The sequence below is a fragment of the Cariama cristata genome, unplaced genomic scaffold, assembly GCF_000690535.1.
Source record: "Cariama cristata isolate BGI_N322 unplaced genomic scaffold, ASM69053v1 scaffold4779, whole genome shotgun sequence".
Taxonomy (NCBI): domain Eukaryota; kingdom Metazoa; phylum Chordata; class Aves; order Cariamiformes; family Cariamidae; genus Cariama; species Cariama cristata.
The window spans coordinates 4,259-20,132 of NW_009633877.1; the positions used below are offsets into that span (position 1 = coordinate 4,259).

The window sequence follows — 15,874 nt, forward strand, 5'->3', positions numbered from 1 at the left end:
TGCACCGAACAGCAGCCTCGGCAGAGTGAAGTTGGTGGCAGACACCAAGGACAGCTGTGCCGAACTCCAACAGCCAGCAGGACTTTTCTCCCACATAAAAAATAGTTATTAAAAAAAGGCAAACAAACCCTTCCCTTGAGAAATACCTTGGTTCAGCCCAACATCGACACCCCAGAGCTAGTGACAGGGAAAGCATCCATAAACGAATGTCCTGTGCTACAGATTTCGTCTCATGCCACTCTTCCCTGAAGGAGATACTCGTCATCCTTAGGCACAGAGGGACTCACCAGCTGTGGGCTGGGCCTCCGACTCTTTGGGAGCTCATCATGAACCAGCCAGAGCACTCCTTGCATATCCACTCTCCTCAGCCGGAGTGTTTCAACTACGCAGAGATGACAACACCCAGGCACTGCTATGGCTCTCTGCTCACAGTCACTTCTTGCTTGGCTTCACGGAATGAGTCTTCCTTTCCAAGAAGCTCGTCATCAAGTCCCTCCATCTTCTTAGCATAGTGCTGAGGCCCAGCAATATTACTAGGTAAACGACTTAACCATGCTTACCATATGATCAACTCCACACGCAACATCCACCACCTCACCGGGTACAGTCACCTGGATCAGACACACAAGAGCAGATTATTTCTCCAGTTGGTATTTTGCACCTGATATTTTCTTACTTCTTATCCTCCTTCTGTTTAACATGTCAGTTGGTTTCATAGGGCCTTGTACCAATGAAAGTGCCATCTTGAAAACCCAGAGAGAGCAAGATTCAGCGCCAGACACGCTTGTGCATTCAGCTGTGAAATATTCCCCTTCTCCCTTCACACAAGCACATAAACCTTTGGAAGGACAGAAAGAGAGGGCTCACTGGCAGACAGTGAGGAGACCATAGCCTCAGCCCATCTGCTCAGGAGCAGAAACAGCATGACCGAACAGAGCGTAATCCAGACAGCAGGAGGAGGATCTGCCCAAGCACAAGGATCTGTTTCTTCTCTCATCAGCAAGGACTGGAACGAGGCAAAAGCTCAACTCAGCCTAAGGCAGTTTTTGCTTTGATGCTAAGCAGACCCAGCTCACTCACTGCTGTAGTTATAGCTCTTTCACGTAAAAGCTGACTTCAAACTCCAGGACAGCAGAGGCTACAAACCCAAGTTTTTCCTTAGAGCTAAGGGATGAGATGCCTAGCTCTAGGGCAGGAGGCCACAGGCAAGTATCCTGGTGTCTGCCCCTGCTGTGGTGCATTGCTGTAGTAGTGTCAGACAGGAGTCGGCCGTTTGAGGGAGCATCACCCTCCATGTCCACACTTAGAGAAACCTGGACGTGCCACGCTTGGTGAACTGAAACTTCACACAGCCACAGAGTGTGACTTTAGGCAAATGCTCCAGAGTTGGTCTTTTTTTTGTTCATTTTTAAAAGGAGGAGAAAACATGCTAAAGAAACACATCTACTGAAAGTTCAGACACACAGAAAGGCACTCTAGGGTGGTCCAACTGATTGCCCCTTCCTCTCCTACTTGGCCTTCATGGAAACTGCAAACATCTGTTAGGCTGAGTGCTGAACTCCAGAGCCAAAGACTCTTCTACACCCACAGAATCTGGCGCTCACAGCCATCTGAGAGAAGGGAGTGGAACTGGAAGCATTGTGAAACAGCTATGAAAACAGTTCAGTGGCTAAGGATCTCCTACTCTAACTACAGAGTCAGTCCGGTGACCCACTGCCATAGCTGCTTGAATTGGAAGAGGAGCAGGGGAAGAAAGCCCACTGCTATGTGGACCTGCCGCCACTGTAATCTGACCACCACGATCAAAACATTTACTTAGTTTAGACATGTAATGCAAGTCTTTTGGGTTACAGATGATCAATACCGGTGGGTTTTCTTTGCAGCACGTACAACAGTGGAAGTGCAGGTTAGAAGGGGAGGGAAAAGGCAGCAAGGGGTAGCAGGTAGAAGACTGTGGACAGCTGGGAGATAAGAACTGTTCAGATGTGATGGCACAGCACTAGATGTTGCCTTGGGATCTGAAATCAATACTGAAATAGCAGACTGAAAAAAAAATTTGCTGAATACCTCTGTCCCTAAGCGGGCTATGCAAGGACCTCTCTGGAAGACAAAGCAGTTCTACACTCATCTTAGGCTTCCATTTCTTTCAAAACTACTCAACCTCAACAAAACTACACAGCAAACAATGTTTCTTGCCCTCAGGATAACAAAGATTACCTAAAGAATATACTCTTGGACTTAATACTACCATCCTTACCCTCCATGGGAAATACTGGTCTTCCATTCTTCCAGTTCCCAGGCACCCTCTTAGATTCTTGCCCCACACAAACAGTTCTCCTCTGTCTATACAGGGGAAAAAAAAAAAGAATAAAAATAATAAAAGAGGGCAGAGTCATTAAAAAAGGAAGAATTCTATTTGTGAACCTGACAAGCGTGGCTACAGTGCTTCTGGGAGTACAAAGGGTTACACATGCAGTATGAAAGCCATCAAGTTTAGTTCCAAGTACAATAAATGTACTTGTGCTTGGGGAAAATGATGACTAATGAGCAGGACAAGCAGCAAGTTCTGGGCACAAGTCTTTGCTTCCCCCTCTTACAGCTCTTGCTTTGGAATTTTATTTGAAGAAAGAGTGCAGCAGAAGAGATTCCAGGAAATCATTTGTGGTGAAGGGAATCATTTGTGCTGAAAGTTAGACAGTTACAGCTGACCCACATCAGCTATCAGCACAGCAAACTGGGGACGCAAGGCAGTGAAATCTGTCCCAAGCCATCACCTGGGGACTGGTTATTCAGCTGCCTGACAAGAAGTGACCTTCTAATGACAACTGGGGAAAAGAAAAAAACTTGTGTTCACACTGAGTTCAACAGACTTGGAGAGTTTTAAGCTCCTCAGCAGAACATGCAGATCTCAGAAGCGTTCAGATCAGCCCCACAGCAGAGACAACCAAACCATGATCTATAACACCCATACAATTTAATCGGAACACAGTTTCTAATGCTTCCTGAATACCAGGGGGAGACCAGGTACAAGCACCCTGTAACCAGATGGATAGTGTCATGCATACCACTACCCCAAGAAGGGCCAAGCACCTTGGCACCTGGCACTCTTCATCAGTAAACTATTCCTTTCGCTACCAAGCACATGGGATTTCTGTGCTGCTGCCCTCTGCTGCACGTTTTTAAATGATGTTCAAAGTCAAAACGTCCTTTAAAGGCTGGTATCAAGTAGAGGATGTACATACCAGAGTATCTTACTCCTCTTTGCGTGTTAAATGTGTAGGTCTTCCCACCTCAGATCGCTAACTCAGTTGGTCAGAAGAAACCCTGATGTCTAGTTCCAATTTAGACTCAGTTTTAGCCTGTTCATTTATCATGTAAATTCACAGTGCAATTGATTTGTTTCCTGTTTGAATTTTTTTGTTTGCTTTAGAAGAATAACACTTTCTTAATTAAAGCATAAGTTAGTGCAGTACCTATGTTAGAAACCCTGCTGACACCTGTAAGTGTGCTGCCCGCCCCTCCTGTTGCATTCCAGTATGCTTTAAAAGTTTAAAGAAAGATGGGTGGTTATTTTGTTTTTCTTTTAACTGCCAATAATACAGCAATGTGACTTCTCCATGACAGTAGGACTAGAAACTTACTTGTAAGTGCCGCAAACTGGCTGAGTCCACAGCGAACGTGAGCAACACGGATGTCCGGATTGAAGTCTGACCAGCCAAAAAGGCTGGGTGGGATCATCTCTGGCACTGCTGTCTCTGTGAGGTTTGGTCCTTTCCCAAGAATTCCATATCCCCAGACAAAAACATTTCCTTCTTCTGTATTATAAGAACACATTCTGTAAGAAAGCCTGCGCTTGCGAAATTCACACCATGACCAAAAGTTAATCAGATCCAAAGGGATATTTTCCTTTCTCACAGAGCAGTCTAGCACCTTTTGATTATTTAAAATTTGCAAACAATGCATTCCCATCCAAATGCCTTAATTTTTTCCTAAGCTGTGCAAGCAGATCAAGCTTCACAGGCAAAACTTTCATAGAGAAATAATGCCAACAGTGTGGGCTGGATAAAATACTTCAGCGTACTGACTGATGGGACAGAGGTTGAGTGTTTTATTATCATCACTATTCCCTTTGAGGCATGGCCAAACCAGCAGTAGGCTCGTTGCTCCACCTGGCATTCTGCCTTAAACTGGGTGCCTGGGAAAGGCAGCAGTTGGACAGCTTAAGACAGAGTAAGTTGCTACGTCTGCTAGCTCTGCTCCCTTCATGCTAGAAGCTCAAATGTCTCATCATCACAACCACCACATCATATATATATGAACATCTTCCTTGAGATGATCCTTCATAAAAGGAGTACAATCATCTCCCTCATCCTTTACTCAGGGACTTCTGAGCTGTGCTCCCCTGGCCACTAGCAATCCAAAGCATTGTTCACTAAGGAGCCTGCTGCAGAGTTTCACTGTTCTCAGGGCTCTCTACTTACCAGTCTAGTTTATCAAGATTTATTTACAGGCCAGATTTATATCGAGTCTGAAGGGTTCTTTTTTCTCTCAAGTGTTGCCTTACTTCCTCCCTATATCCATCTTCATTACAGGCCACACGTGGCCTGTCTGATCAGCAAACGAGAGCAGAACCACAAGCAGCAACCATGCTCTTGTTCCAGTTTGCACAAGTGCTCACAACAGCACATTTGGAAGCAATGCTCTGCAGCTAGTGAAAATAACTCCCCTAGTACATTCTTAAATCACAGGTTTCTCAGTCTCCCAGCTTTCCTCGTAACAGACAGCACCTTCCTGTTTCCAGTAAACAAGATGCTTGCTCCATGTTACAATCCACCTACTGCATGGCCTTGCACTAGAGGATGACTATAAAAGCAAACTCACCCGTTAGCACAATATTGCCAGTCCCTCCACACGCAGCCTCCTTTATCTTTCCAATTTTGAATGGCAAATGTCTGGGAACATTCACCTGTGTGAGATTGCAAGAGAGTTGTTAGAGACAAGGTAAACTGCAAACTAGACACAAATTTTTAACTTGTTCTCTAGCTCTGGTTAGAGCTTACATACACTGAATTCCTAATACAGACAACCTTTATTGCCTGAATACAAGAATGAATGCAAGTCCCAAGATTAAAAAAGCTACATGAAATTTATTAGGGCTGAGAGCACGGACAAAGTGGAAAAAGTTACCCACTGGAAAGCTTACATGCATGGCAACGAAACTGGGAATGCTTAACGTCTGCTTATATCCCGCTCTCTAAGTCAAACTCTCTAAGTCGAACACAAGTTTGGTTCTCTAAGTCAAACACAATTGGAAAGTCAATAGGTGAGCACATTTGCAAGTTTTTGCAGTGGACAAGATCACTAAAGTTTGGTCTGTGGTGGCATTTTTGAACATACTAGGGAAAATTCACTCGAAGAAAATCACTCTTATTTGACACAGTTCAACACAGCACAAACCTACATGGCTTGACACATGTAAATGGTGACCTTGGATTTCACAGATAATATCCAGCTCTGCTATTCCACAACTCGGACTTTATCTATATTGCACCCAAAACTCCCGCTTCGGCAAACATGCCATTCATCTATTTCAGACCCCTCCGACCTCCACTGAGCACCCAGCCAGGAAACTACTACCCCACTTAACCTGGTCGTTCTCTTCAGGCCTTACAGGTCTCAGTAATTAGCCCTACATTAAGGATACATCAGGAAACAAAGGTACATATTTTACTAAAGCCATACTGATGCAATTGTCTGCTGTTAGCCTTCTGTCAAGAACAGCTCGAGTATTAATTCCCTGACTATTTCCTACACTAATTGTAAGAGGAGACCATCTGCCTAGTTACCTCAGTACTACAATGCTTAGTGTCAAGTCAGCACTCTATTTTTGCCCCACATAAGTTCATTCCAAAAAACTTTTATCTGTGAGATACCGGGATTTGTTTATGACTCAGCTATAAATCTACTAAGGTTGTTCCTGAAAAATTCACCAACATAAGGGTTGATTGGAAGGGACTTGCAAGGGTCACCTGGACCAGCGCTCGAAATTCTAGATTAGCCAGCCAAAAGACTAATTCCTGTCCTGAACCAGCACAAGCACTCAAGCTGGATCTCAATTTGGTGCGAAGTCCATAGGATGAGGAAAGGAGAATATGGGGCATAGTGTTCCTTTATAACAGACTAACAAACTGGGGTGAGGTGACACAAGCCTTTCCTATCGATAGCTAGGAAACATACTGCCCTAAAGCTATACAAACATTTCAGACAGATTAGTTTTGTAAGCACAGGTAAAACCAATCTGCTAGTGGTGTTAGTTTATATTGATTTATACTGCTGTCAAAGGAACCCAGAGCAGGGAGAAGTGTGCGATTTTTAACTCTGTGCGCAGCAGCTCAACTGAAACATGTGAAAACACCCCCCCAGGCCAACTGACCTGCGTGGTTTCTGTGACAGATGCCAACTGCAAGTATTCTGAATTTCCCCAACCAAAGACATCTCCTTCATCTGAAACAGCCAGACAGCAGTCCCCATAGGAAGAGACCTGGATAATGTTTACTCCAGCAATGTCACCACGTAGCTTAGTAGGAACACTGGTGATGTTGTAGTGTCCCAGACCTGAAATGAAAAAAGTAGAGAGATGATGAAGAACTTTTCCCAGACATACTTTTAATGCCTGCATAGGACCATTTTGTCATGTTATAACCCAATCACCCTTCCTCCAAAAGAAATCTTTCTGTCCACGTCTCTTAACTACTGACTTCAATGGACAAGCAGCCATGTACACCAGTTCTACTAGCCAGAGTTACCTCTCTAGAGTACAAAACAACTTCATACATTCACATCTGGGAAACAGCCTCATCTCTCCTATCTGCATGGACCAAAGTGTCCGAGAGAGCAGTAACCAAGCTAGGCAGGATCCCGACAGAGGTGAAGTTTCACAAACTGGCTGCATACCCTCTTTTGCAAGGACAGCCATGAGTGACAGCACACTGCAATCAGTTTAGACAACAGCAGGTGAAGTGGCAAAAGAGGCTGGGAGGCAAAGACTTTACATGACAAAGAGCTGCCTGGAAAAGAGGTCAGAATGTAGATGACAGAAACAAGATGGGCTACAATATGTCCGCAAAAGAGAATCATGGGAAGAATCCAGCTTCAGGAGCAGCAGCAGGACTAAACAGTAGGAAGGACTGTGAGGAAGTTCTTTGACAGCAGAAGCCACTAGAAAAAGGGCCTGGCCAAAGATCCCATGCTAAGACAGCAGTGGTTGCCAAAAGTCTCTGTCAGTTCAAAAGGAGTAAGAAGCAAAACAGACCCTGAAACGAGAAATGTGAAGGCAAAGCCTGCACAGAACCAGGGAGCTAACCTTCCCCTACCACTTCCACATCCCCTCGCAAACTTTAACAGTAGACACATTCTCCTGAGATTGCATGCTTAGATTGCCAGCGTGGCATCCTAAACCTCCTCTAACAATGAACTGGTTTGTTGCAGTTTGGTTACACAAGAGTATTGAGAACATCTGCACGCAGCTGGAAACATACCAGCCCCTTTCTGTCCACACATGCACAACAAATATACATCACAAGCTCTGAAGTAGGATAGCTTGCTATATTCACCAATTCCCTGGAATACAAGCTGAGCTGAGCTCCTACCTGTTTGTCCATCAGCTCCCCATCCACATGCATAGACCGCACCTTTCTTGGTTCTAAACAGACTGTGGTCCTGCCCACACACAACCTGCACACAAACAGAAAGTCAGAGCTGGTCAGGAAAGGTCACGTGTTCAGAATCGATTTAACGAAGCATCACTGGCAGACAAATTGAGCAATGAATATCTACAATGCCCATCAGCTCAGATTTTGACCTTTCTCTCCTGATCAAATGGCTCTACAGACAGGGAAGGCTAAGAACAGCACGATACAGCATGGAAAACAGCAACATTTTCTTTGGAGAAAGTGATCCTGCAGTTGATTCGTTCTTAGATCCAAAACAAGGCCTAGTTAACAGAAAGCTTGATTCAGCAGTACAACACAACAAAACAGCAAAGAGTAAATAAGAGATCTCCCTTCCCAGAGTGCTTCCACATGGCTCTCAATGCCAGCTACAAACTGCTATTGATTCCTTGCCATGTAAGCGCTCTAGGAACACATCTGTTCTCAAACTGACATTTATGCTGAACTAGCAATCATGTCTGCCACAGGCTTGGCATGAATTAAAGCCAAGATCTTCAAAAGCAGACACTAAAAATTAGCCAAAGATTAAAGGGATTTAATCCACAAGTTCAGAGAGTGACTACCAAGAATATTCAGCACATAACTGCTGTCAAAGTACAAATAGGCACCAATTATTCAACCCCCTTGAAAAAAATAAAATCGTGAAAAATCCAAACAGAAGTTTACAAGCCTAATACAAAACATCATTAGGATGTACCATCGCACACACTCATCACGTGGACCTAAATCAATGACCCTTGCTTTCTAGGATGCTGGATGGAACAGGAATAGTGTTTGCCCACAGAGTACTGGTATAAACATACCAGCGAACTGCTCCTGTGCCCAGAAATATTGCAGCCATGTGCAGACTCCGGGGCATTTATGCGGCTCTGCAGCCTCTTGCTCTCCTAGAAACCTGCCCTAGGGAAATGCTGGCTAGTCTAACTGGATGGTCTCACAGCTGACTTTTGAAATGAGGAAGACAAAATAAAACTGTTCCCAAGTGATATAAAAGTGACAAAGGGGAACAAGAGGAAGAAATCAGGACAGGAAGAGATGAGGTGTCAGAACGACCTCCCTGCCGTGCAGGTGTTACCTGGCAGTCAAGCAAAAAAACGCTGCATTGGCATTCCCATCAAATTCTTCAGTAAGTTCAGACCCTGCTCTGCCAGTTACAACTGCTCTGCAGAGGCATGGAGCAAAATGCCACTTCGCGCTTTTTATAAGCAACCATATAGTAGATCACCTCACCATTTCGAAGAGCTTCAACTGAATGATTTGCATACTGATTTTTATTTTTTTTTTCATTACTGAATCACAGACTGGTTGAGTTTGGAAGGAACCTCAGAAAGTCATCTGGTCCAACCCCCCTACTCAAGCAGGGCCACCTACAGCCAGTTGTCCAGGACCACATCCAGATGGCTTTTGACTATCTCCAAGGAGAAAGACTCCACAACCTCTCTGGGCAACCTGCGTCAGTTCTCAGTCACAGTAAAAAAATGTTTCCTGATGTTCAGAGGGAACCTCCTGTGTTTCAGTTTGTGCTCACTGCCTCTTGTCCTGTCACTGGGCACCACTGAAAAGAGCCTGGTCCCATCCTCTTTGCACCCTCCCTTCAGGTATTTATACACTTTGTCAACACACACCCCCAGTCTTCTCTTTTCCAGACTAAACAGTCCCAGCTCTTTCAGCGTTTCCTCACAGAAGAGATGCTCCTGTCCCTTCATCACCCTAATGGCCCTTTCTTGGACTCTCTCTAGTATGTCCATGTCTCTCTTGTACTGGGGAGCCCAGAAGTGGACACAGTACTCTCGAGTGTGGCCTCACCAGTGCTGAGTAGAAGGGAAGGACCATCTCCCTTGACATGCTGGCAACATTCCTCCTAATGCAGCCCGGGATACCATTTGTCTTCTCTACAGCAAGGGTACACTGCTGGCTCACGGTCAACTTGGTGTCCACCAGGACCCTCAGGGCCTTTTCTGCAGAGCTGTTTCCCAGCCGGTCGTGCCCCAGCATGTAGCGGTGTCTAGGGCTGTTCCTCCCCAGGTGCAGGACTTCGCCCTTCCCCTTGCTGAACGTCATGAGGTTCACATCAGCCCGTTTCTCCAGCCTTTGGATGGCAGCACCACCCTTTGGATGGCAGCACCACCTTCTGCTGTATCAGCCACTCCTCCCAGTTTTATGTCATCTGCAAACTTGCTGAGGGTACACTCTGCCCCATCATCCAGATCATTAGTGAAAACATTAAACAGGACCAGACCCAGTACTGACCCCTGGCTACAGCCCTAGTTACTGGCATTCAACTAGTCTTCGTGCCAATGATTACCACCCTCTGAGCTCGGCTGTTCAGGCAGTTTTCAATCCACTTTCAGAATTCAGTTCAGATGATCCTCTTACCTGGACAACTCTGCTGTCAAACTCCTTCAGCTGATGAATCAGATGGCTTTCACTGGACACCACCAAACAACCACCGAGAAGAGAAAAGGCAACACAGAGGATTTCAGAAGTCTGCAACCAAAAAACGTGAAGGTAGACCTGCCTTTACTAAAAGCCACTTTCCTATTAGAAGATTCTTTCGCATATTCTCTCATATATTCAAAGAGCATAGTTCCACTGTAAAATTACTGCACAAAGAAGGAAAGTAATTTCGCATTCTCTTCTTTAAGAGGTTAAGAACTGTCACTTTTTAAATATAACCTCTCATGGGAACTGGGGTGAGAGCAATCCTCAAACATGTTCCCTAGTCTAGAGTGAGCACAGACACTAGATGATACTGCAGCACCTATATAAACACTACACTTAACTAGAGATTAACCAGATATCCCAGAGCACAAACAGTGTAGCATCAATAACCCACATCATTCTTTCAGAAAATCCATAATCCACATCGTTCTTTCACGAAAACAGGAATTCAGAACAATGCAATGATTAACTTACAGTATCAAGCCGAAAAAAAGCTGGCTAAATTACAGCTATTTTCCTAAACTCTTCATGCTAAGTCTTGTGGATCACAGAAAGAGCAACGTGCAAGATCTCTTCCAGGCCCTGCCAGGGAATCGGTAACTTTCAACGTATTCCTACTACCCATTTTCATCACTGCTCTCTTACAGAGCATTTTGAGCTTTGTGTGGCCCACAAAAACCCTGTAAAGGAAAATCACTAGAGATTCAAAGGCACTTACAGCACAGAGATTCAACAAAAGGACGCCTCTGTCATCATTAAATGGCATTTCTAACACCCTCAGAAATAGCACTTGCACTCCGAGAGGCTAAAGGCAGAACGACTGACTACTAACACCAATTACCTCAAGCAATTTATGAGGGTTAGGTTTTCTCACTATGCCTCACAAACACTGTCACATGCTGGCATCTTTCTGTCTTCTGTGAGTGTGGTCAGAAGAGTGCTAGTGCCCAGCCTGGGTTTAAAGCCAGGCCATTTATTTGATGCCTGCAGCATAAAAGCCTGTTCTCAGACGGCATCCTTATACTACTACATTTTTCCCACCTCCAGGGTTTTCTGTAGGGGTGTTTTCATGCAGTTATGTTTTTCACATTAAGGAAGTTCAGGATCTTCGGATTCTCACCTGTAAGTTTCATCTTCAACAACCTTCCGGCCACACTGTCCATAAGAATTGTTCCCCATTGTGAAAACTGAAAAACAATGACAAAATGCACTAGTTTTATTACTGTCCAATCCCCTGAAGGCCTCTTTTCAGGTACACAAAATACTTTCATACAGTCCTCAATATGAAAGGGGGAACACAGTACTGTAAAAATTGGCATAATCTTTCTTCAAACCAAGTCCACTTAAATTCAAGTGACTGAATCCATTTTTGTCAACAATATCCTGGCGATACTGTTGCAGGCACAATAGCGGTACCTGGATCTCATTGGCTGTTTTTCAGTAATTGCCTAGTTCATCCTGCCGTTGCCAAGGAGACTCAGAAATAGATCAGTGCTCCCACAGGAGCGTTAAATCAACCACCAACCAGCTCACCCACTGATAAGCAGCACTGGATTGCTCAGCACCGCACTGAAGCCACTGCACCAGAGAATTCCCAGAGACATGGAGAGCCAATTCACAAACAGGATCTTCTGTATAAAAGCCTATTAATGAATTGCTTTTATAAATGTAGCACTCTGGGGCTTCAGGTGGAAAGTAACGCAGGAGTATTGGCATAGCCATCCAAAACTGAATTCAAAAACACATCTCACTGAACAAGACAAACAGGCTACACTGCAACGAGGCCCGAGGCTACATAAACTAATCATATTTTGCAAGAGTTGTAGTGAAAAAGCTTCCAACGTATTTACAGCTTGAGCCAAGCAGAGTTCAATGAACGATTATCAGCTGAGGGCTCTCCGTCCCAGAAACAATCCCACAAAGGCCAACAGCTACCTGCCTCACATCTGCAGTGCAGACAGCCCATCAGCGCTCTAGTTCTAAAGGACAGAAGACAATCCTTCCTGGAGCTTTTCATAAAAGCATAGTCAGGCATCCCCCGTCACCAGCACAAGCAATACTATACCTCCTTCGCTATCCGTCAGGATCAGGGAATGGGCTCTCCCACAGGACACCTGCAAGACTCGAGTCTGCTGGGGCTTCTCTAGTGGTAATGGAATTGGAGATGGTTCCAAGACATATTCATAGCCCTTAGCTTAAGAAAGAGAGAAATTTTAAAAGTCAGTAGCTTCCACAAAGCAAATTCATCATATATTTGCCAATCCTGTTGTGCACACACACACACACACACTGACTTCTATTTTGTTACAAAAGCAGATATATTTTAGAAAGCCCAGACAGTAACCAAAGCAAAAGGCTGACTGGGTTTCATCAGGGCCGGGGGGAAGAAGTGAAAAGCCACAGGGATGGTTGAAGCCAATAATCACTGCCTAATCAAAAATCCACCACACCTAGAGCCTGAATGTTATTAAGGCTTCAGGTGGCCAGAACTGAGAAACTGAGGCTTTCAGCCATATGTTCAACCACTTTGGTGAACAGTGCTGGATTACTAGAGAGCTTAACACCAAGCACAAACTAAGTACTCTGTGCAACTGGGGCTATCGCAAACAAGGTACAATAGCAGCAATCACAAAAAGACAATACGAAAGGTGAACAAAAAAAAAAATCTTAGGGCTTCATATTTAAAGAACAGTAGATTAAAGGCCTTTCAGAAAAAAGGAATGCAAGAACCATTAGCTAGCCTGGCTCCGCAGGGGATAAGAGATCTAACGTTTATGAAAGAAAATGACAGGCTGTAGTAGAAAAAGAAGATTTAGTAACTTGAAGAATATGTAATCAGTTACAGTCAACTGGGGCAAAAAAAAAGGAAAAAAAGAACAGCAAAACATAAATCAGTACCAGGGAAAAGCTTATGGGGAGATAAAAAGCTTTGCTATCAAAGAAAGCCACTGTAACAAGTGAAATCAAATCCCAGAGGACCCAAAGCAGTATTCTGCTCACATGTAGCAGTGCTTTAACTAGCTCTCACTGCCTTCAATTAAAAAAAAAAAAAACAAAAAAAACCAGAAAATCTACACATCCCCTTTTACAGTAAGACACTAGTTGATGTGAGGACAGGTATTACAACTGGCTGTTTGCAAATGGAGGGAGCCTGCCATGCAATACAGCAGGAACTGAAAGGCAGCAAAGTTTGTATGTATCTAAAGAGACGTGGAAGTCACAAAGCAAAAAACCTTTTTCTCTCTCTCTGTTCCTTCCAGCAGAGTGACACAAACTACTGGGATCTGTGGTAATCATCACTGATATCTGAGGGATTTTGGAGAAAAGAGGCAATGCGGTGGCTAAAGAGGAGGAGGGTGAGAATAAAATATTAGTAGTTTAGCTTAGAAACAGCTGAAGTTAGAGCATGAAATACAACCATCTAGAAGTCAGGCGGCTGCCAATTCCCCTGGAAACGAAGCATCTACAGGGACACAGTGTTGGAACTAGCAAGTATCAAAGTAAGTTTGTAAAACTGAGTAACGAGCAGCACATCCAAGAGGAAGCTTGTCTGTGGAAAGTTAAATATGGAGCAGTAGCAATCCCACTGATCTGCACTGCACTTTGAACAGATCCCACCAAATACCAAATGCTCTCTTACTTAGAAAGGCTTGAACTGCAAAACTATTTAACCTATTTCTGGATTCTCTGGCAAAAATAATCTGCAGTCAGACGAAAACCAAGAAAATTATAAAAAACTCCTGAGACATCAGCACGTACAGAACTAAGAGTAAGAGCTGAAACCTTTAAAAGCAGAAGTGAGCGGAGGCTTCGGCAGACATTTTGCAGCTGCTGCTTAAGGCACACACACTTGCTGTGTGCACACGCTCTTGGAAATCTACACAGTATGCTAGCAGCAACGCAAAACTGCAACAGCACTGTAAACTTTTCTTTTGCTTCTCCACAAAGTTTAATCTTTTGCCTGTATCAGTTGTACCATACCTTAATGGATTACGCTCTTACACACTATAAAGAGAAAAACTGCTTTTAACATGGTTTTCCCCAATTGTTTGTGGAGGAATGTTTTCAAACAGTTAGAGACAGCTATTCTATAAGGGAAGTAAGTTTGGCTTTTTCGTATCTGTCTCAGGCGGAAGGTGGCAATGTTCTGCACAGAAATCATGACCTTAAATGCGTTTGAGAGCCCGGTATAAGACAGAATGACTGAATAACATGTTTTTCCTTCAAGATGTAATTTGGTATTAAAATAAAACACCCCTACAGCTTCACAAAAAGCTGACTATAAAAAGATCTCTGTGGGAAAGGAAATTAAATTAGAAGTGCAAAGGCAAGAGAAGCGAGCGAACCATTTTGCTAAAATCATTTTATTAACTAGTCCATGACACTGTCTACTATCAAACTATAGAGATTCAAAGCAACATCTTAACCAACACACACACACTTCTGCAGAATAGTTACTTAGATTGTAGTTACATACAGGTAAGAATGTAAGTGCAGTGCATAGAATGGCTGCATACCTTGACCAATTACAAAGCACACAAAAATACAGCCAAGTTTGAGAAAAAGACCTCTTCTAAAAAAAAAAAAAACAGCACAGCCCCGCACTCTCCATGAAAGCCTCCTGAACATTTTTCATGCCTTCTAACACAAAGTTTCCCACATCAGGTGTATCCTGTAGTGCCACCCTGTAAGTCTTTAAAACACTTCAATCCTTACTTCGATCTCTTATGCTTCTCTGGAATCCAAGCTGGGAATCCTTGTTCAGGCCCATGCCCCACACCTTGGTGATGTCTGTGGTATTAGAGGACAACAGCGTGAATCCATAACCGCAGGCAGCAGAGGATATCTTTGAACACAAAGAAACACCACATCATTCAGTTACAAACTATGGCTTAGAAAACCAAGTTTCACCCCATGCTATTTGTTCGCCAGCATTCATCTTTCGTTAAACTATGTCTAAATATGGCCCAAATTCATGGTAGGTATGGTATTTGCAAAAACGATCAGAAACACTCTTCAGTGATAAGCACAGAGGTGCACACTCAAGTCCAGCATTACTGCCTTAGAGTTTTGTTTTCATGTGCGTAACTTCTTTATTTTTGCATTATTTTGAACCCATTCAAACGCAACAGAAAGACCTATTTGCTGACCTGCAGCAGCAGCAGCTTAAAAAAAAAAACAACACAAAGAGGCATTAAGAGAATAACATTCCCCTGTTTTACTCCTTTTGCTAAAAAAAGCCCAGTATAACAGCTCTGACCTTCTTTGAACTGGACAGCAGAGCATAATGATTGGAACATGCACACAAAGGAACATGACTGATTTTCAACACAAGCTTCCAACTTCATCAAGGCGATGGCAGCCATGAAAGCCACTGAAAACGAGGCTTTTTCTCTTTATCATTTTCTCTGATAAATGTTGTTCACACTCTTGTTCCCTTATGCCTCTGACAAAAGAATGTAGATATATCTTTTCCAAATTGTATGATACTATAGTTATATCAAAAATCAACCTGATTAATACTACTATTATTTTAAAAAAAAAAAAAATCACGGCGAAGTCTTTAAATCAGGTTACTTCTCATTTTCTAAAGCTGAGAGAATAAAGCTACCAAGATTAACTGGCACGGACAGAGGTGCACCGGTGTCTGAGGACCAACATTAAGGTCACCCTACTGGGATAAAACAGAGCCAACACCCCCG

At 43.7% G+C, this 15,874-nt stretch overlaps 1 protein-coding gene across 1 annotated transcript; it reads right to left on the bottom strand.

Annotated features, from left to right (window-relative positions):
• Nucleotides 1-533: 533 nt before the first annotated feature.
• On the bottom strand, nucleotides 534-15,018 carry WBSCR16 (Williams-Beuren syndrome chromosome region 16; the record flags this gene model as incomplete). The annotated part of the gene is made up of 10 exons (XM_009706917.1): nucleotides 534-611; nucleotides 2,258-2,343; nucleotides 3,642-3,815; nucleotides 4,882-4,966; nucleotides 6,434-6,615; nucleotides 7,650-7,734; nucleotides 10,107-10,158; nucleotides 11,293-11,359; nucleotides 12,238-12,366; nucleotides 14,889-15,018. Coding segments are annotated over 10 exons (1,068 nt in total), but the record flags the coding sequence as incomplete, so codon positions are not given.
• Nucleotides 15,019-15,874: the final 856 nt, after the last annotated feature.